Source organism: Propithecus coquereli, unplaced genomic scaffold (genome assembly GCF_000956105.1).
Source record: "Propithecus coquereli isolate 6110/MARCELLA unplaced genomic scaffold, Pcoq_1.0 Scaffold3, whole genome shotgun sequence".
Lineage (NCBI taxonomy): Eukaryota > Metazoa > Chordata > Mammalia > Primates > Indriidae > Propithecus > Propithecus coquereli.
The window spans coordinates 12,926,627-12,948,026 of record NW_012148618.1 but is presented as its reverse complement, the minus strand read 5'-3'; the positions used below and the strand labels follow the sequence as shown (position 1 = coordinate 12,948,026).

Sequence of the window (21,400 nt, the reverse complement as noted above, 5' to 3'; positions counted from 1 at the left end):
CTGGCCATGAGACCCCTCCACCACGTTGGGCAGAGGGCAGGGAAAGGGCGGCCACCTTCTCACAAACCTTAGCCAGAGGGTAGGTAGCTACCTCCTCATGAAGGACCTGGCCCAGAGGGACGAGCGTGAGCCCTACCTGTGGTGGGCTGGTGGCTAGTGTGCTGGGTGGGAAGCACAGGCAGCGGCAGGCCTGCCAGGGGTCCAGCCCCAGCTGCCAGAGTTCTTGGGGCCATGCAGGTGGTAGAAGCAGAGACATGGGGGTGAGCCAGGTTTTGAGATGCTCAAGTACACTCGGGCTGATGCAACGGAGCTGGACACCCTTCAGAAGCCACCTCTTTACAAGCCTCTGCCTGCGGAGCCAGCAGTGTGGGTGAAAAGGCTTTCGTGGCCTGATGCTGTGTTGTAAAGCTGCCCTGACTTACCTGGTGCAGAGTGAAGCAGCAGGGCCCAGACACATGTTCTTCACTCTTCACCTGCCCCACTACTTGGTCCTACTCTACCTGCCTACTGTGTCCTATCTCCTTCCCTCGCCCCTAACAACTGCCCCTTCTGATTCTAACCTAACCCCTCACCTTTGCCACTTACCTGTCCCACCTACCACTTTTCCAGTGTCTCTCTTGGCCCCTGCGCCTCCCTCCCCTTAACCTCCAATATCCAGCACACCCCTGGCTGCCCAGCACTGCCTCTAAGGGGACTCCTTCTACCAAACCAGGTGTCCTGTGGGCCATCTCAGATCAGCTACTGTGGACACCAAGAATCCAGAATTTGGGTGTAGTGTGTTCCATCCCTTTCCATGCTCCTTACATGCTCCACATAAGCCAGGGTGGTGAGGCTGGGGAAGGATATGAGAGGAAACCAGGAACACATCAGGGAGCCAAGTACTCTAGCAATGAACAGTCACGTGTGTGTGTGTTTGTGTGTGAGTGTGTGTGTGTGTGTGTGATTTCCTCTGTGGCCAAGGTCCTCAGAAGGTGGTGGGCAGCGCCCTGTAAACCATGAGGGAAATTCCAACAGAGACTTCTGACTGAGCATCACTCAGGATGCAGGGAGAAGGTGGCCTCTGGACTCCAGCAGCCTGCTGGGGTCCAGGGTTGGAGGACAGGGAAGGCCAAGGGGCTGAGGAAAAGCGACCAGAGGTTCATGTCTGCCCAGCAGAGGGCTTTACTGTCCCGCAGCAATGTCCCACGACTGGCTCCACAAGTTCTGGCCAGGAGAGAAAGGGGGGCACAGGGATAGAGAAAATGCTAGGGCCCTCTTGGAGGGAGAATGGGAGTGGAATGTGGTGGCTCAGGTCCTACTACCAACTCAAGTCTCCTAATGGTGGCGGATACCCTGGAGGGCCAGACACTCTGCCTTTCTGAACTGCCAGGAATTGGGGAAAACAACCCCTGCTTGGCAGCCAGGGGAGTACAGCTGGTGTGGGAGGGAAGTGGAGGCAGAGGTGAAGGCTTGCAGGTGGCTGAGGAGCACTGAATACCACATCACCTCTCACCTCTACCCCAGAGTACCCTGTGTATGCTCCACCCCAGGGAGCTGATCCCTGCAGTAATTTCAAATGGCTTCTAAGAAGAGAGGGCCAGCCCTTCCCAGTTCCCCCCAGATGGGGCAGGCTGCCCTCCTACCCCTCACAGCACCAAGATGACGAAGATCAAAGACCTATCCCTGCCACTCGAGGGGCTGTGGAGGCAGGAGTTCCAAGGAAGTGAGGCAACAGTCAGGGAAATAAATTAATAAATACAGCTGGGAGCAGCTGGGAAAGCTGCTTCACCTCTGAGCACTGATCCCTGCTTTCCACTCCAAGCGTCCCCGAGGTTTTGGTGAGTGGAGGAGGGGCTACAGTTTGGAATACGGGGAGCCTTCACTTGGGACAGGCTTCTGGAACTCAGAGTCTGCGTTCCATGCGCCGCTCCACGGCTCGAAGCAACAGCTCTGAGTATTGCTCTAGCAGGGCCTGCGTTTGCTCAGCTCCCACAGATCCAGGGCTCCCGCTTGGGCTGGACAGCGCTGCACCAGCCAGGGCTTCTAGCTCCTGCCGCACTGAAGAGAAGGTGTCTCTCAGGAGCTGAGTGATCCGACTGTGCTCCACTGAGGGTGTCTTGCAGCTGGCCACCTGCAACAGGACCCCCAGAAGTGAGTTGGAGGAACAGTGGAGGGGCCTGTCAACATATATAAATGGGAGGGGGCCCCCCTGGGTCTAGCCTGCTGCAGAAGGGACTGGCTGGGAGTTCCACAACCCAAGATCAGCAAGTATGACCAGGGGATATGAGATACAGGCAGACTTGGGGGTGATCCCAAAGGAGGAGCCCATCAGATTAGGAACCATCTATATCTTGTTAGCAACTCCTTACTACTCATGCACACTCCACGTTCTCTTAAAGCTTAGGCACGACTGGACTGTCCCCTACGTCTAGGGTGGCCAAGTGATTTCTCAATATGAAAGGGATACGATTAACAATTAGGTTGGGACAACAGGCACAAACTGGGATTGTCTTGAGCAAACTAGGACATATGGCCTCTCTATGCCTCACCTTCCTGTCTGAGGGAAGTCTCCAGCTCTTAACCGGAAATGACCAAAAAGGTGCCTGGTTCAAGAGGCTGGCCTGGCCTCTAACGCCCTCATCTACTCTGCCCAGGATGTTCTTGACTGCTCCACACTGTCAGTGGAAGAGCTTTATCGTTAGTATTCTGGACACCCAACTATCTGAAACACCTAGCACTACGGACATGCTCCACCCTCCAGCTGGTCATTGCCCAACACTCACCAAGTGGTAGAGCCGCACGGCCTGGCACACACTGCCGCGGAGCTCTGCCACAAGTTGTTCACACTGCTCCAGGCTCACCGCCAGTTCTGAGAGGGATAGGCATAGCTCAGTATGGCCCAGAAAGCTGCCCTTTCAGGCCTTCCCACCCAGGGGTGCTCAGAGCAGGCGAGGCCTAGCCCTCGGCACTGCACTCCCTACTTGCCCCCCATCCGCTCTTCTTGCCTTCTTCCCTCCCAACACCCTCCCTAACACCACATAGACAAGGTCCAGAGGAGAGGGCCAGCCCCAGGGTCCAGAAGGCACTGAACAGGTAAGTGGGTCACAAGGAAATCATGAAGGTTGGCAGGAGTGTCTCACCATCAGGGGTGTGACTTATGGACCGAGACAGGAGCGGACAGGACAAAAAACGCCAGAGGCTGGACACACAGAAATGGGATGGAGCCAGAGAGTGGCCAATAGAGACGGGAGAGAGAGGATGGGGCAGGAGGTGAAAGCTGGGGAGCTCTGCACACCTGAGTCCTGGCTCAGGGCTGCCCCTGGCCTGGTGCATTCCATGGGGTTGGGAGTCTTCTCAGGGGGTGGGGGTTGCAAGTTCTCAGGGCCTCGGAGGAGGCTGTTGACTGGCAGTTGCTGGGCACAGGGGCTGTTGGGCCCAGGATGAGCCTGGTACTCTGTCCTAGGCCTGGGAATGGTACCCTCCCCCAAACAGGGCCGTCTCTCAGATGTACTATGAGCCTTTCCTAGGCCCGCTGGGAAGCCAGGCTGTTCTGCCTCACCAGGGGGCCGGCCCTTGGTTACAGGTGAGAATGTAGCCAGGGTAGGGCGGTCAGGCAGTGGTTTGGGGATGTCCAGGACCAGGTGAGCCCGGCTGGGCAGGGCTAGCTTGCTGAGTGGTGAGACTCGGATGGGGGCAGGAGCTTGAGGTTCAGCCACCAGGCCCAGGTTCTCCCCAACAGAGATACTGCGGGATATCTTGGCCATGGAACTGGTGGTTGGGTTCTGGTAGGAGCGGGGCCGAGATGGACGGCCATCAGCCTGGGGCAGGTTGCCCAGGCCATCCTGAGCCTCAGTCTCCTGTGAGAGCAATGGGCCTGGTGAGGGGACCTCATCTGCAAAGGAGACAAGAGATATATGCAGGTCAGGTGGTTGAGGAAGGCATCCCAGGTGCTAAAACCCAACCCCTAGCAGCTGCTGTTCCCCTGCACATGCCCACTGAAGGACACCCAGTAGCAAGCACAATGACACATCAGGGCTACACCAGGACCTCCTATCTACAGCATGCACACATGTTCCATACCCCCCGCACCCAGGAGCTGAGCCCACCCAGCTCCTCACCCTGCAGCACCAGACTGTGCACAGACTGGGCTTTCTGGAGTCCAGCTAAGGGGCTGGCTGTGGCCACTCTCTTGGGAGCCCAGCTGCTATCAGGGTTGAGACGGCGTCGTGGCAACAGCATAGGGGCTGCCTGCTGGGGGCTGGGGTTGCCAGAGGAGGGTTCCACCTCTGGGGGTGCTCCTGGGGGACTGGCACCACTGCCTCTCAGTTGCTCACCAGATGCCTGTGGCACCTGGACTGGTCTTGATATCAATGCCAGGCTGGAGGAGGATGGGGATGGTTCCCTACAGGGAGGAAATGTGGAAGAAGGCCCAGAGAAGGCTCAATGATCCTCCCTGCCAAATTGGTGAGAAGCTCTCACAGCACCAGAGAGGCATTAGGAGGGAAGGGCAGGCACAAAGCTAGACAGGGTTGGGGAGAAACCAGTTGTCCTAGAACAAGGAGTGCAAAACACCCTTGGGCATGGGAAGACAGACTTTGGACACAGGAGGTCTGCATGCTGCCCCAGAGGTAGGAGCACTGGGAGGTCAGGAGAGCCAGAGCTGCCGTGGGGAGAGGTCACTGTACCTGAGTGGGGGGGTCTGTACTTGCAACAGGAATCGTGCAGAGATGCTCCGGGACTCTGTCCTCTCCGGTACCCGGACCGGGCCCCCTGCCAAAGTCATAGATATCATGAATTGAGGCAGAAATCAAGCCCTTGTCCCAGATTCTGACTTCCCAAGAAGGAAACCCCAAGGCATTGCCTGCCCTTGGACCCTTCCTCTCAGGTAGACAAGGAGGTGAGAAGGACAGATTGCAGTGACCAAATGCTGGCCCTCTGCCCACACCTGGAGCAGCTCCATTGGCCAGAGTCTCAAAGTGCTGTTTTAGAAACTGCTCCTGGTCTGGGGTATGGGGGCTGCCCTTGTGCAGCCCATAGAAGCCAGTGCCTCCTTCTTCTTCTTCCTCTTCTTCATCACCCTCGGCTGGCTCTTCAAGGTCTGAGGAGATGCCATCCACACTCAGGGGCTCTGTGCTCTCGGAGTCTGGATGTGGGGGCAGGGAGAGAGGCATCATGCTGTACTCATCTGTCCCCTGAGCCTCACCACCACCTAGTCCACCGACCCCTCCCCTTGGGGCTGTAGCCTCACCTTCATTGGGGTGCTCAGGGCTGGAAAGACAGCTGCTGCTGTAATCCATAGAGCAGGCACTGTCAGGGCTGTGCTTTTCTGAGCCCCTGCGGCTTGGGTATGTTCTTCCCAGAGTTCCTCGAGCTGGAGCCTGCACCTGGAACTCACTGCCAGGAAGGCCAGCAGGGGGAAGAAAAGGCAGTGAGCAGAGGTGAGTGGCAGCCTCACTAGACTCCTGCCTGTGAGCAGGACTTGGGATGAGGCAGCAGTGAGCGGCAGGCAAGCCCTGAGTATCCTCGAGGCCGACCCTCCCAACTAAAACACACTCAGAGGGAAGGGAAGACTGGGGGCTACCTGGCCCCACGAGGTCTGGCCAGGGCAGGACCCTTGCCTGGTATCCATGGTGGGGCTGTCACTTGGCTCCGGGTAGACAATACCATCTTCAATGGGTGCAGGCTCCAGATCTTGGGCAAAGACCCCTTCCTCTTGTGACAACAATTGGATAATGTGGGGGCAGGAACAAGGTTGGGAAGTTTGAGGCCGAGGGGGCTTTTCATTCTGGGAACACACAAAGGGACATCACTAGGGCTGCTGATGTGAGAAGTGGGCCTTGGAGAAGAGGTCGGGGTGGGCAAGGATTTGGTGTGCACCAATTCTGGGGGAAGCTGAATACTCCAGCTCCGAGGACAGATACCAAGGAGCCAGGCTGGGTCCAGCAGATGAAGTAAGCTTCTAAAAGAACTATATTAATACTGTGGGCTGCCAACCTCCAGCTTCCACTCAATACCAAGAGTCCTGCAAGGAACCCAGCCCAGGGCAAAGGCCACCCAACCCCCTCCTACTCTGATCATCATACCACACAGCCTAGCCAGCTCCATCTCATCCTTGCAGCTCAGGTAACTCACGTGCCACAGGGGCAAAGCAAGCATAGCTGGATCAGTGCTCAAGCCTCGACTGTTGGCACGAGGCTGGCTAAGGCTCCTTGAAGATCTCTAGAGAGCGGGGAGAAAGCTGGCTCACCTGGCTAGTGTGTGAAGTCTCAGGGGCCTGATGACCATGCTTCCCAGCACCAGACTGGGTCATGGCCAGTGAGTCCTGGCTGGGGCCCCGAGGGCTTGGGGCCAGTGTCTCCAACTGCCGCAGGTCCAGCATGGAGCGAACACTTAGTTCTACACCTGGCTGAGCCCAGCGCCCCCTTCTTCTGGGTCCTGGGTTGGCTGCAGGAGCTGGGTCCAGGAATTCCACCATCTCCTGTGCCTGGTGGGGGTTGGGGAGGGGGAAGATAACAATAACAAGCACATAGTAGTATCATCGAATACTCATGTATCTCTTAACTCTGTGCCAGGCACTTTACATGTATTAGTTCATTTCACCCTCAAAAAAACCTTTGAAGTAGGTCTTACTATTATCCCTATTTTTACAGATGAGAAAACTGAAGCACACAGAGCTTGAGTAATTAGTCCAAGTCCCACGGATAATAACTGGCTTGCAGGTTAGTCCGGCTCTGGAGTTCATGCTTTTAGCTGTACTCTACATCCTCTCATATAGGAGCCTCTAGTCCCAGCTTCACCTGGTGTCATGGACACCTCAGAGCTAGGAGTCTCTCAAAGTCCCCTACTCTGAGGACAGCCCCAACAGAGCCCCAAAGTCCCTTCATAGCAACAAGGACAAACCTATAACTGGGGCTTGAGACCTCCGGCCTGGTCAGAATGCACCAGAGACACCACCCACCATGAAACTGTTGCTGATGACAGAAGGGCTGGTGCCTGAAAGCCCATCACAGGACAAGTGAGGGGTGGGCTGCTTTGGGGCTTGCTCTGAAAGCCTTTACACCTTCTGGCCACCCTGAAGTAGTCACTCAGTTATTGGTCCTTTTATGGCCTTTTCCTTCGAACTGTCCTGGAAGTTCTGAGCTTACATCCTAACTGGGGTCTTTAGAAGTGTTGTATCACCAGATTTCTGCTCTTTGGACCATTGATGTTCCTGCACTTGAACCCTAACCCTTTGGCTCAGATGTCCTTTTTCTACTCCCCACCTCAACCTGTTCTTTGACAATATTTCCTCCCAAGCACCAGGCAGCTGATCGAGTGGAGCACTTCCCCTAGTGGTGACTAACCCTGTGGTCCATCCCCGTCATCTGGTCCATGGGAAGGAAATACCTGGGCTTTCTTCTTCCCTAACCCAGGACCAGCCCAGCTGCTTGAATTCCCCTGGCAAGGCCTTCCTTGGACACAAGAGTGGAGCACGTGGGCAGACTCCATGCCCCAATGCCTCACCAGGCCCAGAGGGCCCTGCCTTCACCTCCCTTTGTCTCCTGTAACCTTGGAAGGACACCATTTTAACAATGGCGACTTACCCGACTCATTTCCCAATGGGACAGGCTTCGGGGCAGGGCTGGGCTGGGGACTGAGGCTAGACGGAAACAGGAAGTCAGGGAGTGTCACCTGTCCATCCACCCCTGGATCCCTGGCCCTACATCAGCCCATACCCTGTGTGGCCACAATGATGTCCCAGTTTCCTCAGCTCACCCCCCAGAAGTATCATAGCTAGTCATTGCACCAACTGGTGTGTCTGGCCCCAAACCCAACTGCCACAGACCTGGCTCTTTCTTGGTATTCTTGGAAAGGATAGGTAGAGCTGGAAGTTCTTCTTCTTCAGTACCCTCATCTTCTCCCTCCTTGTCACTGTCTGATGAGAAAGCTGGTCCAGGAGAGAACATTGATGGGGGCTGGCGCCTGAGTACAAGACAAGGAAGGTCATGGGGAGAGGACACTCAGTGTGAGAAGAGGCCAACATCATGGGTCTTTGTGTAAACAGCAAGGTCTTAGGAGATATAGGGTTGCCGAATGGCAAGTCCAGAGCACGGAGAGGAGCAGTGAGATCACTGCAAGCCATCTGGACACCCACTTATCACTTGCTCATATTCTGTTCTCACCGGTTGGGTCCAGCAGGCTTTTGGGGAGAAGATGGTCCTTGCTGCTTGCCCCCTCGCTGACACTGGCGCAGCTCAGCCAGACGCTGCCTCATGCTGATGGTCATCTCAGAGCTCAGGCGCCATACAAATATGCAGCTGGGGTAGAGCCACAGAGTTAGGTGGGGGAAGGGTAGGATAGGACTCTGGAGGTGGCAGCACCATTAGTTCTCCTCCTCCACTGGCTGGCAAGGAGACCAGAGCCACCCTCCACTGCCCAGTCAGGCCCAGCCAAGAGATATCCCTGTTCAGCCTCACTTCCCGAAGACATCACTGAGATGAAGAGAGGGTGTCTGTAGCACAGAGGAAGAATCTGTCTCTCAAGGAAGCTGGCTTCTGCTCACCTGTCCCCTGACACAGAGATGAGATGTTTGCAGTCATTACTAAATTTCATGCCAGTGACAATCTCTGTGAAGAACAAAGAATATGGTCTATGAACAACTCTGAGTTCCCAACCAGGGAGGTCCTGTCTGTCCCAGCAGTGGGGATGGAGGTTGGCTGGAGGGTAGAGTAGGTAGCTCTGCTGGGTATCATGAAACTACAGGAAGAGTAAAGTTCCAGGAGGTTTAGGGCTATACTCACCTGAGTGGCCAAACATGGTGGCCACACACTCGCCTGAGGAGAAGTCAAAAATAGAGAGGTTCTTGTCAGAACAGCTGGTGGCAATGTAGATCCCTGAGGGGTCTGTCTGCACCTGAAGAGTGGGACACACAGCTAGAGGAGTACGAGAAGTGCCAGCCCCTCCCCACCTAGTACTGCTCTTCCAGCCCCTGGCCCAGTGCCCACCCTACTGGGCCCTTACCTTAATGAGCGTGCCATCCTCACCCTGTGACCCTTTAAACAGCTTCTTCTGCTTCCCACTGCTGATGTTAAATATCCTACAAAGAAACACACTGTCACTCACACAAGGAGGAGGTGAGGATCAGGCCCACCTGGGTGGTAGAAACGCCAGCATTCACTCCCAGCCTATTCTCTCTGGGAGCTACTCCCCAACACCAAAGGGGCTACCACTTCTTGGGTGAGACACAGTATTCATTCTGTAGGCTCAAGGGGGTACAAAGTCCTGGACAAAAAGATAGATGTGGGAACTTTGCTGTGTAGAGCTCACCCCCCAGGGCGATGAGGGAATGTGGTCAGACAGTCTGGGAAGGGGATGCCCACCGAATATTTCGGTCCTGACAGCCGATGGCCGTGTACTTCCAGCTGGGCTCCACATCCATGTCATAGAGGGTCGTCTTCCGTACCACGTGGTGTGTCCGTGTAAACTGCACTCCATCTCCAGACTGCAGGGGTGGAGCACGTGGGCAGACCCACACCCAAATACCTCACCAGGCCCAGAGAGCCCTACTTTCACCTCCCTTCACCCCTTTGAACCTCAGGCAGGGGAATGCTAGAGACCCCACCGACACCCTGCCCCTTTCAGGAAAGTCCAGTGCCCTCACCTTCTGTGCAGTGCGGAAGTAGATGCTCTTGTCTGCTCCACAGCTGATCATGCGGACTTGCCCGTCGCTGGCTACGGAGAAGGGGGGCCTAGCTATTCCCACCATTCTCACCACATGGGGGCAGCCTTTCCTCTGTATTTTGCCCCTATTGAGCTACTCTCCAAGGCTAGGACAACCAATTAAATCAGGATGCTTCCCTCCAAACCCAAGTTTTCCTTTCTCCCAATCCTCAGCCCAACCTGGTTGACTCCCCTGGACTGAGAGTCTATATTCCACCCGTGTCCCCATCCAGGTCCAGACCTCCAGCTGCTGTCCAACACTCCCACTCCCCCACAACTAGCAGACCCTTCTCATGGAGGTGGGAGGAAGGTGGCAGTGGGGGTGGGGGATGGTGGTAGGTGGCAAGATGTGTCTCCATCACCCTGCCCCCACCTGCAAATTTGACAGCAGTGATGGAGGATGAGTGCTCATCCAGAGTCTGCTGTAGGCTGTACTCCCGCCCAGCATCCAGCACATGGATCAGCCGGTCCCGGCTCGCTGACGCTAGCAGCTTCAGACCTAGGGTTGAAAGAACATCAGCCCATCAATGCCCTGAGCAGGCCCTTATCAGGACCTGGCAAAGAGCTCCAAGGGAACTGAGCCCCATATCCCTAAGCCACATGAACCATGGAGCAGGGATGGAGCTGCCATCCTCTAAACCTGCAGAGACACCAAAAGATCCAAAGGATAATCAGCCCCACATACAAGAGCCTGGACAGGTATAAGTGGCACTGGCGGGACTGGAGAGCTCTGCCCCATGCTGGGCTAGACACTGGGCATTCTCCTTACCCGTGTCTGGCTTAGAGTACTCCAGGCACAGAATCTCCGAGTCATGGGCCTCCACCTTCAGCATCTCACTCAGGGACTGCAATTCATGCACTCTGCAGAGATGAAGAGAGGTGGGAAGAGGTCATTGCCAGGCTGCAGTAAGAGAGACTCACCCCCCTTCCTCTGCTACATCTCCCCCAATCTTTCTTTTTAATTTTTGAACTTTTAGGCTTAGATAAAAATTGCTAAAAGAATACAGAGTTCCCATATTTCTGTTACCCAGCTTTCTCTAATGTTAACATCTTATATAACGATAGTACTTTTATTAAAACTAGGAAATTTACATTGGTATAATAATGTTAAAGATTTGTTCAAATCTCACCAGTTTTTCCACTATGTCCTTTTTCTTGACCCAGGATCCTATCCAGAGTCCAAATTACATTTAGTTGTAATTTCTCCTTAGACTCCTGTAGTCTGTAATGCTTCAGTCTTTTCTTACCTTTCATGACCCTGACACTTTTGAAAAATATTGATCAGTTACTCTGTCATATGTACCTCAATTTGAGTTTGACGTTTTCTCATGATGAGATTGGGTTTATGCATTGTTGGCAAGAATACCACAGAAACAATGTTATGTCCTTCTCACTATATTGTATTATGGGCTTCATGATATTGAAATGAAGCTGTTAACCTTGATCCCTTAGTTAAGATGATTTCTGTTGGGTTTCTTCATTATAAAGTTATTATCTTTCCAATGTAAATAAATATCTTATTCCCCAACCTTTCTGAGCCAAACCTTCCTAGAGCTGTCCTTGGGCTAAATACCCAACTTGTACCATGGGAGGCAGTCAGTACCCACTCCAGGCCTGGTATTACCTAAGTGTGCCCATGCGGTCCCCCGAAGCTAGATGCTGTCCATTGGGGCTGATACACACAGAGCGGATGCCCACACGGGGATCCACCAGGGACCCATCAGCTTTGTCTCCTCCAGGCAACTCAGTGTCCAGCAGGGCCTGAGTGTTCCCATCCACATAGATGATCTTAATGAGGTCCTGGTGGAACAAGTCAGAAGAGGCAGATGAGGCAGTCCTGACCCAGTAGAGCTGCAGGGAAGAGAAAGCTGGGCAAGATAAACCCTTGGCTCCTAGAGCCCAGCCAAGTAAGGGCGGGAAGATCAAGGTCTGGGCATCTGGTTCCTGAGAACACGGTGCGAAAGCTGTGGGGATGGGGTACTAAGGGTAAAGTGGGGCCCCAAAGCTTAGGGCTTACATTGCTGAGGATGTTTCGGTGCAGGGTGGAGCCATGTACTCCGGAGCTTTCTGTGTTCCACAGGCGGATGGTGTTGTCTGAGGAACAGGTAATGAAGGAACTGGGGGGCAGGCAGGCCTGGTTACTGTCCTTCACCTCAGGGTAGACCTGAAAGGGCAGAGGGGACAGAGCTAGGCTTCCATTTAGGGAGCAGTCCTTTGTCTGCCCAAGGAGATAGAAGGGAATGGGATGAAAGAGAGTATACTGGCCAAGACTTAGCCCGGTGCCCGTCACATAGTAGGCAGGCAAGGACTGTTAGATACGCTTCATAATTGCTAAGGGAAAGCACATTAACCAAGCACCTACTATGTACCAGGCACTCTTCTGTGTCTCCCACTTACATTATTTCAGTTTATTCTTAGAACAATTAGATGAATTAGGTATATCATTTTATAGTTGAGGAAACAAAGGCTCAGGCAAGTTCAGTAACTTATCCAAGATCATTGAGCCCAGGATGAGGCAAAACTCCTCCTGAGCTGGACAGGAGCACATTGGAAGAAGCCTGAGATGTTTAAGCACCAAAAATTCAAGCTCGATCCCCAGGACGCATCACAGGGATATCACTGGAGAAGGAGGGAGGCAGCAGGAACATATGGTTATACTTGGGGATCCCTACTTTTTGTCCTCACAATGCTATCCCAGCAAACCTGGTCAGTATCCAGCCAACCAGCCCAGCCCTCATACCTCCACACTCCAGACGCAGGAGGAATGGTACAGAGCCGAGTACACCTTGCCCACTTTCTTGGGATCTCTCACGTCCCAAACATAAATGCTGTGGTCGTTGTACACACAAGACAGCCATTGATTAGTAGGATCAAAGGTCAAGGCAATGGTGTCTGGATACCTGGCATTGGCCACTCCAGAGAAGAGGCGACTGTAGGGGGAGAGGACAGGGCAAACTGGTGAGATTGAAGGGTATAAAAACAGAAGCCAATCCACAAAGAAAGGAGCAGAGCATGGGGAGCCCTCTCCAGACCTGCAGGTTGGGAAGCAGTTGCTTCAGAAAGAAAAAAGCAGCCCCTACTGGCCATCAGCTGGGAGTGACCCAGCACCGGCTGCTGGGCCATGGTGTTCTCCTGGTGACCACAATTTCACAGAATACCAATCAATGTCAGACGAGATGGGTCTGTGGCTGTGATAGGGCAAAACAAAAACAAGACCCCTCCGTGCACAGATAAAAACAATATCACCATACAAACCACAAAATGACCAAACATCACCCTTTCCCACCGACAAGGTTGATGGCTGCTTCTTTACCAATTATAGCGTTAGCCTCACACCTTTCCTTCACCTTGGAGATAAAAATTATCAAGATGTTCAATTGTAGAACTGCCCCCACCTCCTGACAGCATCCAACCAGAGCTACACTTCGATCCCTCAAACCATTCCTAAAATCACCTAATGCAAGCCCAAATAATAAGCCCCTCCTAGCCCCCACTTACTGAGACTTCCCACAGTTCTCCCTGGTGTATAGACCACTTGGTTGCAACAAATACCAATAAACCCAAATTTGGTTGTCTCAGAGGTGTTTCTAGTAATCTTTGGATCATCAATACACTCTTTATCTTGTTCCCTCAAGATTAGGCACAGGGTATAGGCTCTGAATGGAGGAAGTGAGTACCACAGTGGGGGCCCTTGTAGCTCACCTGGCCTCAGTGATGCTGGCAACATCTGTCCCCAAGGCATGGGGTCGGGGCAGGGTGCTAAGGAAGTGCAGGTTAGAGGGGTTGAAAAGGCGCACAGTGCCATCAGCACAGCCACAGAAGATGTAGTCTTGGCTCACAGAGATGCAGTGGGCCACTGTGGTCTGTGGGCAGAGTGGCTCAGGTCAGCACGGGCCACCTGCTCACTTAGTCTTCTCTCCTCCTCCCCAACCTCTCACCAAGTCACCTGCCAAGAGGAGAGACCAGCCAAGGCGAGGGCAAGGGAAAAGCAGCCCAGCTGCTCTGTGCTGAGCCCCTCAGCTGTCATCTAGAGATGTCCCTCCCTCCAGCAGCAGGTGGCCAGAGGGCCGACGCCCCTGTGCAGTTGGGGGATGGGAATAAGGGACCTTTCTAAGGCACTAGAGGATTTGGTAAAGAGGATAACGTAGGAAAAGCCCAGCAAAGAGAAAGAAATAGCATGAGAGAGAGAGGAAGGTGTAGGTACCACTTACTGTGAAGCTGTCTGTGTTCTGAGCAGAAGAGGATAGCAGGGGAAAGAGAGACAGAAAGAGAGAGAGCAGAGAGGAGGCAGTTATACAGACCACCAGGGGCTGGAACTGGGCCAAGCTCTAGGTCCCCCAAGTTTCTTTCTCCTGGGATCCCCTCTTGCAGGCATGAGGGCCCATCCCCTAGTCTGGAGTGCCAAGAACCCACTCTCCACTGAGCTGAGACATGGATAGTCCCCACCCGGAAGGACAGAGGTACTTACTCTCAGCTCCACCCACTTGTCCAAAAGCCTCCGATCACTGAACTCGCATAGCAGCCCTGAGGACGTGATGCAGAAAGTGCTATCTGCCTTCTTTCCTCGGCCACAGGCCACATCAGTGAACAGGTTGTTTCGTAGTTCCCCCAGCAGCCCTGAGCGGCCCAGCAGGGGCACGGTGGCATTCACCTGTGGAGACACACTACTATTATCCATCTATCCACCCCAGAGCCTCCCCCTGGAAACTAGGCCCTAGGAGAAGAGGAGGGGAAGCCTCAAGCCCTCCTTGCTCTTTGAGACTACTCCTTAGCCCAGATAGCATCTGGCTCACCCAAAACTTCCACATGACTGCTGAGAACGCAGAGAGAGGCCCAAGTGGAGCAGAGTCTCCTGGGGTGGGCTGAGCAGCCCCTGACCCTGGTGGCTACTTCCAGCCTCAGCACCTCACCTTTGACGTCTTGCTGTCATCAAGATACCAGAATTTGATGTGCCGGTTGCCTGCAGTGACAAAGTAGCTGCAATCTTCAGAGAAGGACACTGCTGTTACTCGACTGGATACCTTGTTGGAGGCCACCACAATGTTTTTCTGGGGAGAAAGCCCAAGGGAGAATCAAGGCTCTGCCTCTTGGGGCTAAGAAGAGGCTCAGAAAATGGAGGAGAGTTAGAAAGAATTTGTACTTGAAAAAAATGTTCCTTTCCAGGATTTACTGGTCAGAAAAAGAAGGGTGAGGAGAGAATCCCTTTCTCAAGGAGTGGAAAAGATTCATTTCCTCTAGAGGTACTTGAAGACATAAAGCTAGCCCCTTCTGCCAACATGTTTGGCTCTATAGTTGCTCTTTTCTTTCAAATGATTTCTAGAATCAGACAGAGATCAGTAGGATGGAGTGAAGCAGCTCAGGTGGGCAGCTTCCTGACTCCCCAGCTGATAGCTGTATCCCTGTGAGGCTGTCAGACCATCCCACCCAGCCCACTCACCTTCCAGGCCCAAACGTTGACAATCATGTCATGCTGGTAGCCCACGGAGACGATGTACTTGGCGCTAGGGGAGAAGGCCACACAAGCCACCCCATATTTATGCTCTTGCAGCTCTGCCACCTGACTATGCTCAGCCACGTCCCAAACCCGCACGGCAGGCATGTGCCCACTCTGCAAGGAGGCAAAAACTGGAAGTGAGGACCACAGGCTTATAGCATCCCTTAGCTTTTCAGAGTGGGGGTCCCCCTCCTCAGCTACCAGATACCATCTCTCTAATGACCTCTGGCCAAAAGTCAAGAGCAGGGTGCTATACAGGGCAAGGTACAGAGGAAACATGATAAACAGCTGAGGACAACAATGACTACCAGAGAAAAAGTGGCCCCAGATGTTATTCAGTATGTCTGCGATGGTGTCTGTACCTCTGTTTGTTCAAAGCTCCTGAGTGATTCTGACAGGCAGCCAGGGTTGAGAACCACTGCCATGTCTATCTCTGCCCCCACTGCCTCGCTGCAACAGCACACCCAAGGGCAGAGGTGCTCCTGGTGTGCCCAGCAGGGGGCCTCCAGAGATAAGGAATATTTTAAGGCAGTGGTTTTCAAAGTGTGCTTCCCTAACTAGCAGCATCAGGGTTACCTGGGAACTTGTTAGAAATGCAAATTTTGGGGCCCCATTCCAAACCTATAGAATCAGAAACTCTGGGGACAGGCCCAGCAATGTTTACTTTAACAAATCCCCCACGTGATTCTGATGCACACTAAAGCTTAAGGACCACTGTTTTAAGGTATAACAAAACCCAGGAATTGGCATTTGTTTAGAAAGCCACAATGACAGCAGCCCTAATGACAGCCTATGACTGTAGCTCTCTGCTGAGGCCAAGCCACCCACCCTCTTCCCAGTACTGCAACCCCTCTTCCTCACTCACCTCTCCAGTGACCAAGTACTTGCCATCAGGGGAGAAGGCAAGGGCAGTGATGGTTTTCCTACAAGAGATGGGGCAGGCTCAGAGGGGCACTGGCAGCCTGGCCTAAGCCCAGCCCCTTCACAATCTCTCAAAAGGTGAGAGCAGCAGACACCAATGGCATATGTAGCACCTCTCTATCTGGCTCTGGGGCCCAGCCCCCAAAGCCACAGAGACCCCAGACAGTACCCTGCTCACAGCCTCCAGGAAGAAGAAGTACTCCTTGAGGGCCCAGGCCCATTTACCTGGAACTGTTGAGGATATGGTGCTGTTTGTGTTTCCGGGGATTGAACAACACGACCACACACCTGAGGAGATGAGTGAGACAATATGCTTAGCTCCAAACCATAGCTCTCCCAGGAGCCCCCAGGCCACCTGACACTTCTGGTCACCCAGCAGAGGGAGCTGGGTTGCACAGACTCAGGGAGGCTGCACTGCTTTCTCCAGGCAACCTGTTCTTGCTTCTTTCCCCACCCAAGAGGGCCTATCTCTGTAGCCTCATGAGGGTGAAAGGGCTCCCTAGAAGCTGATCCCCACCAGGTCCATACACACCAGCCCTATCTCTGGTCATACCCACAAAAGGCAGTAGGTACCCCACGTACCCCAGGTATGGGTGCAGGAAGGAAGAATAAATGAGATTTGGGCAAAGCAGGCCTCAGGTGTACAGCCTGTTTGACGGCTTGGGGCCACACATGTGTCAAGCGTTTGTGCTCTAAGGAGAGGTGAGGCCTCTCACATGTACGCCCATGTGTGTACTTGGCAGGAGCTGGCACCCTTCACCCTCCACATATTGGATGAGGAACAGTGAGATGAGGCCATGAAGGGGTGCAGAATTACAGAGAGGCTCAGTAAGACAGGGTGGGGGTGCAAAGCCAGCCTGAGAGGGCCTGGGAAAGTGGTACCGTGCCACAGAGCTTCTGGGCCCTGCCCTGAGAGTCCCTGGACCCAAGGAACCTAAGAAGAGCCCTCCTGACTGCCAGAAGGCGACAGCTGGGCACTCTGCCTGCCCTGCAGAGAGGGCAAGGGCGACCTCTCCACCCAGACAACACAGCTCCCGGGATGGGGTCGGGTCCTGACTGGCTTTCCAGAGGCAGCTCCAGAGAGGGAAACTGGGTGGCAGGAATCGGGGCAAGAAGACAGAAACTGACAGCCAGGCAGTGCTCTCATTAGGCTCCTTGGCTACCAGCAGGCCGTCGCCCCACTGCCCCTCTGCCTCACCTCTTCACTAACACTGGAACTAGCTAACAAGAGGAAGCCTGGAGGCCGTGACACCAGGAAAGGGGAGGAGGAGAAAATGAGCAGACTGCAGCTTCCCCCAGACCCAACCTCCTTTAGTGGGAAGCCCACTGCTGGCTGGAAACTTGAGGTGGGGGTGGGTGCAAGTTGCTGGTGAGTGTTCAGCATCTTGGGCTTCATAAGGCGATTCCCCAGGTAATCTTCCCTGGGGTCACTGGAACCTTGATGTGACCAAATATGCCCAGAACTGCCAGGCTGACCAACAGCTGTGGAATTCCTGAGTCCCACCATCTCCTCTAAACCCCCCAACCCTTCCTCATCGTTTTCTCCTTCTTTCCCCATTTCCTTCTGCTTATTCCTTTCTCCTTTCTCTTTTTACACCAACTTCCAGTCTCCTGCTTTCCCTTCTAGAATGCTATGGTCAGGAGAGTTTTTAAAAATATGACAAAACAAGATGGTTTTGGAAACTCTATGCCCCATCACTCCTGAAGAAGTGCATGAAAATTACAGCAGTTATAATTCTAGGTCTGTAGACTTAGACATTTAGATTTTAATACTTTACACAATATATGAAATATAATACCCCCCAGGCCCACCACCATCATGAATTCAGAGCCTAGCAAGTTTTCAGTGGCTAACTGATGTTTTCTGACCCTTCTTGCAATCTGTGCTGACCTGCTGAGGCCCTCTACAGGCTCATCTATCTAGCAAAGGCTTCTAGTCTGACTGGGTACGGGTTATCTAGCTTTCTGATCAGTTACAGATGAACCATGGCAAAGGACTTCAGCTGAAAGTTGGTCTGATTGAATTGACCCAATGCGTAATCCAGCCAACCATATTCCAAATCCAGAAAAAGTGGGCTCTGTGTGTAAGCTTCTGAGTTTTCCCTTAAATTCAGCATCCCAAAGCAGCACTGTGGCCTTTAAAGGGCAATGCATCAGACTGCTTAGCACACTTTCCAAGTCACTGCATACAAACTGAGTCTTCTCGGGGACACAACAGCCTCTGTTTCCTCCTCCTCCTCAACTCCGTGCTGGAAGGAGGATGGTGAACAGTGTGTGTGTGTGTGTGTGTGTGTGTGTGTGTGTGTGTGTGTCAAACACAATGTAGACAGAAAGATGACTGGCTAGAGGCAGATGAGGCAACCTCCCCCTTCCTTCTCTAATACTCCCCTGCCCCCAGAGAGCCTAAGAAAGTATCAGGTATGGAAGGAAGAGCGAAGCAAGGGAGGCAATCACACAGAGAGAGGTCCTAAGCTGAAAACTTTACTGCTAATTATTTAAATTTGGAAACTATCCAACACAGAGAAAGACAGAGGCCAACTCATGGTCACAGCTCCACGTATGGGGACAATAATGCAGATGTAGAAGTGAGAGCAGAATGTCCAAGGAGGACTTTTTCTTAAAAACACTAAGGAATGCCCGGGCGCGGTGGCTCACGCCTGTAATCCTAGCACTCTGGGAGGCCGAGGCGGGTGGATCATTTGAGCTCAGGAGTTCAAGACCAGCCTGAGCAAGAGCAAGACCCCGTTTCTACTAAAAAAATAGATAGAAATTAGTTGGATAACTAAAAATATATAGAAAAAAAAAAAAACACTAAGGAGCCTCCTCAGTCTTCTCAGTAAACTTTGAGCAGCTCCTCAGTCAGTTAGGGAGGGGAAGGGTGGGGCAGAGTTTGCATCAATCTTTGGCCCTCCACCTCCACGTTTCCTGACCCTGCCCAGGAGGGTGAGCCCTTGCAGCAGTGCTGGCTGAAACCTTCCACATGACAAAGGCTGGGCTGGCCCAAGCAGCTGAGTCCCGTAACTCAGAACCCGAGGGTGCAGAGAGATTGCTCACTCTTGCAGGGAGAAGATTAAGGCCTCAGTCCCTCCAGGCCTCAGCTTGGAGGAGTCACGTTGTGGAGCACTAGTGCCAGGTGCTGGGCCTATGGCCCAGACAGGGGCAAGCCCTTAACATCCCCCACCTATGCACAGGTCCAGGCCTGTTGCCATCACAAAGAGCCCAGCAATCTCACAGAATCCACCTCCTACCACTCTCCACCCTCCAAAGGCAGAGCCAAATGAACCCTGGGATGAGCTATGAATGGTGCAGCACATATAGGGAATAGGATGCAGAAGGTTCGACCAGAGACCCTGTGACTTTGAATTTCTTCTTTCGGACCAGGTAAAATCAGAGGGTGACTCACAGAGGCATACTGAAGGTCCTTCCAGCCTTGCTCAAATGTCACCCTCTAGCCCTATTTACCATTATAACCCCACACTCACCACAGTCCCTATCACCCTTCACTGCTATTGCTTACACTTTTTCCAAAGCGCACATCAACTTGCAGTATTCTATATAATTTACTTTCGAAGGAGGGAGTCTATCTTCACACATGAGATTGCTACCTCTGTATATCACTCTGTTTTATTTTCCAGAACACTTATCACTCTTGGACATTATCTTGCTCACTTATTTGACTGCATGCTTATTGTCTGCTTGCCCTTCTTGAACCTAAACCCTCAAAAGCAGGGACCCTGTCTGTCTTACTCACTGCTGTATCCCTGATGTCTGGCCCAGAGCAGGGTTTCAACAAATATCTGAACAAATGAATGAATGGATAGATGGACAAACTGGGGAAGAACTAAGGGGCCCTAGTTTCAGGTGTGAGATATACAGGGAAACCAGGAGAAAAGGCACTGAGGAGACTGATGCTTATGTGTGTTCCTGTGTATGATTCCATCAAGGCACCAAATCCAAGCCTTCTTTCCCCTCAGGTCCACCTGGTCTCTCCATTGTCCCCACGAACACCCATGCAGGGCTTGCTCCAGAGAGTAAGAAGGTAGCACTGTGTTCCTTCAGCTCAGATGTCACCAGAACACAATTCAGGAGGATACCCTGTGACTTTACATCCTATCTAATGCTTTGAAGGTAAGGATCTTGGCATACATTCCAACATGGGCTGAGTAGATGGAAAAGAGTTTCCCTCTTCTCCTCCCCACTTGAAGCAACCAAGAGGTCTCTCTTAGCTGCTGGAACGCCCAGTGACCTTGTAGGGCACTTCCCACTCCAGTGAGCAAGGAACAGCTCTGCCCAGAGCACTCACCCAGGTGCTCTGGCAGTGGGAGCCAAAAGAAGCCCATTCTGAGGACTGACTGGCTCCACACTGGCAACAGGGGCTACGCTGGGATCTAAAGCTCTTGAACCCTCCACCAAGCCAGGTAGGGAAAGGGCCTAACTCAATTAAGGATGTTCAACTAAACTAAGTCCCTTAAAGAGGCCGTCTGGGGATCAGTCTGGCTCCTAGGGTGGGGGGCTTAAAGTGTGACAGGTGAGGGGTGGGCTTCCTATAGGGAAACAACAGCAAAGGGAGAATTCCCTTTGAACAAGAGGAGATGCAGGGCCACCAAAACTGAGGCTCCACACTCTTGGCCTGGAGTTCCAATCCACTTCTGCCTGACAAACACTATCCACCCCTCCTTCCCTGTGCTGTTTCATTTCCTTTCAGAAAACTTTGTTTTGGTTTGATATTTGCTTCTAGGCCTCTGGGAGAATTCTCTGAGTTTTGTTTCTCTTCTTGTTTCTAGGATACCTGAGCTGGCTCCTAGAGGAACAAGCACAGTAGGAACAAGAGAATGGGGGGTTGGGGTGGTGTTAGACTTGCCAGATAGAAAGGGAAGGAAGATAAGGAGGGAAAAAAGCAGCCTGCTTGGGCTCACACAGACTTTGGCGGCCCCCAGATGCCCCAGGAGCACATCAGGGAGCTCCAGCACAGAACAAAACTAAAACACCCAGAAAAAAGCCATTTGCAAAGAGAGAACGTGAAGTTCTAAAAAATCAAAAGATCAGGTAACGGATCAGGGCACTGCCTAGAGCTGGCCTAAACCAAGTGAAGCACACTTAGGAGAAAGCCTCCATACACCACCTAGGATAATGACTCCCAGGCACAGGCGCCGGGCTGGGTCCTGCCCATAAACATAAGCACACACCCTTAAAGGCGCCAGGCCTGGGGGCCAGGGGTGTGCAGGGAAGTAGGGAGCAGAACTCCACACTACCCAGGGCAGGGACACAGGGCTCAGCATGCACCAACCAGCACCCCAGGCCTTTCCT

General features: G+C 53.0%; 1 protein-coding gene across 1 annotated transcript in view; it reads right to left on the bottom strand.

Annotated features, from left to right (window-relative positions):
• Nucleotides 1-21,400, bottom strand: part of MAPKBP1 (mitogen-activated protein kinase binding protein 1) — a 49,193-nt gene continuing 27,793 nt past the window's right edge. Inside the window, exons 4-31 of the mRNA XM_012649418.1 lie at nt 16,319-16,381; nt 16,038-16,095; nt 15,116-15,286; nt 14,589-14,726; nt 14,147-14,329; nt 13,381-13,541; nt 12,419-12,608; nt 11,696-11,842; nt 11,303-11,478; nt 10,448-10,539; nt 10,052-10,177; nt 9,620-9,690; nt 9,339-9,460; nt 8,980-9,055; nt 8,760-8,871; nt 8,522-8,585; nt 8,142-8,276; nt 7,805-7,941; nt 7,563-7,618; nt 6,227-6,463; nt 5,598-5,764; nt 5,228-5,373; nt 4,925-5,122; nt 4,665-4,749; nt 4,098-4,381; nt 3,275-3,871; nt 2,763-2,848; nt 1-2,110 (exon numbers count right to left, since the gene is read on the bottom strand). Of these exons, the coding sequence (XP_012504872.1) occupies nt 1,883-2,110; nt 2,763-2,848; nt 3,275-3,871; nt 4,098-4,381; nt 4,665-4,749; nt 4,925-5,122; nt 5,228-5,373; nt 5,598-5,764; nt 6,227-6,463; nt 7,563-7,618; nt 7,805-7,941; nt 8,142-8,276; nt 8,522-8,585; nt 8,760-8,871; nt 8,980-9,055; nt 9,339-9,460; nt 9,620-9,690; nt 10,052-10,177; nt 10,448-10,539; nt 11,303-11,478; nt 11,696-11,842; nt 12,419-12,608; nt 13,381-13,541; nt 14,147-14,329; nt 14,589-14,726; nt 15,116-15,286; nt 16,038-16,095; nt 16,319-16,381 (4,306 nt within the window). The 3' untranslated portion in view covers nt 1-1,882. The remainder of the gene's footprint in view (nt 2,111-2,762; nt 2,849-3,274; nt 3,872-4,097; nt 4,382-4,664; nt 4,750-4,924; nt 5,123-5,227; nt 5,374-5,597; nt 5,765-6,226; nt 6,464-7,562; nt 7,619-7,804; nt 7,942-8,141; nt 8,277-8,521; nt 8,586-8,759; nt 8,872-8,979; nt 9,056-9,338; nt 9,461-9,619; nt 9,691-10,051; nt 10,178-10,447; nt 10,540-11,302; nt 11,479-11,695; nt 11,843-12,418; nt 12,609-13,380; nt 13,542-14,146; nt 14,330-14,588; nt 14,727-15,115; nt 15,287-16,037; nt 16,096-16,318; nt 16,382-21,400) is intronic.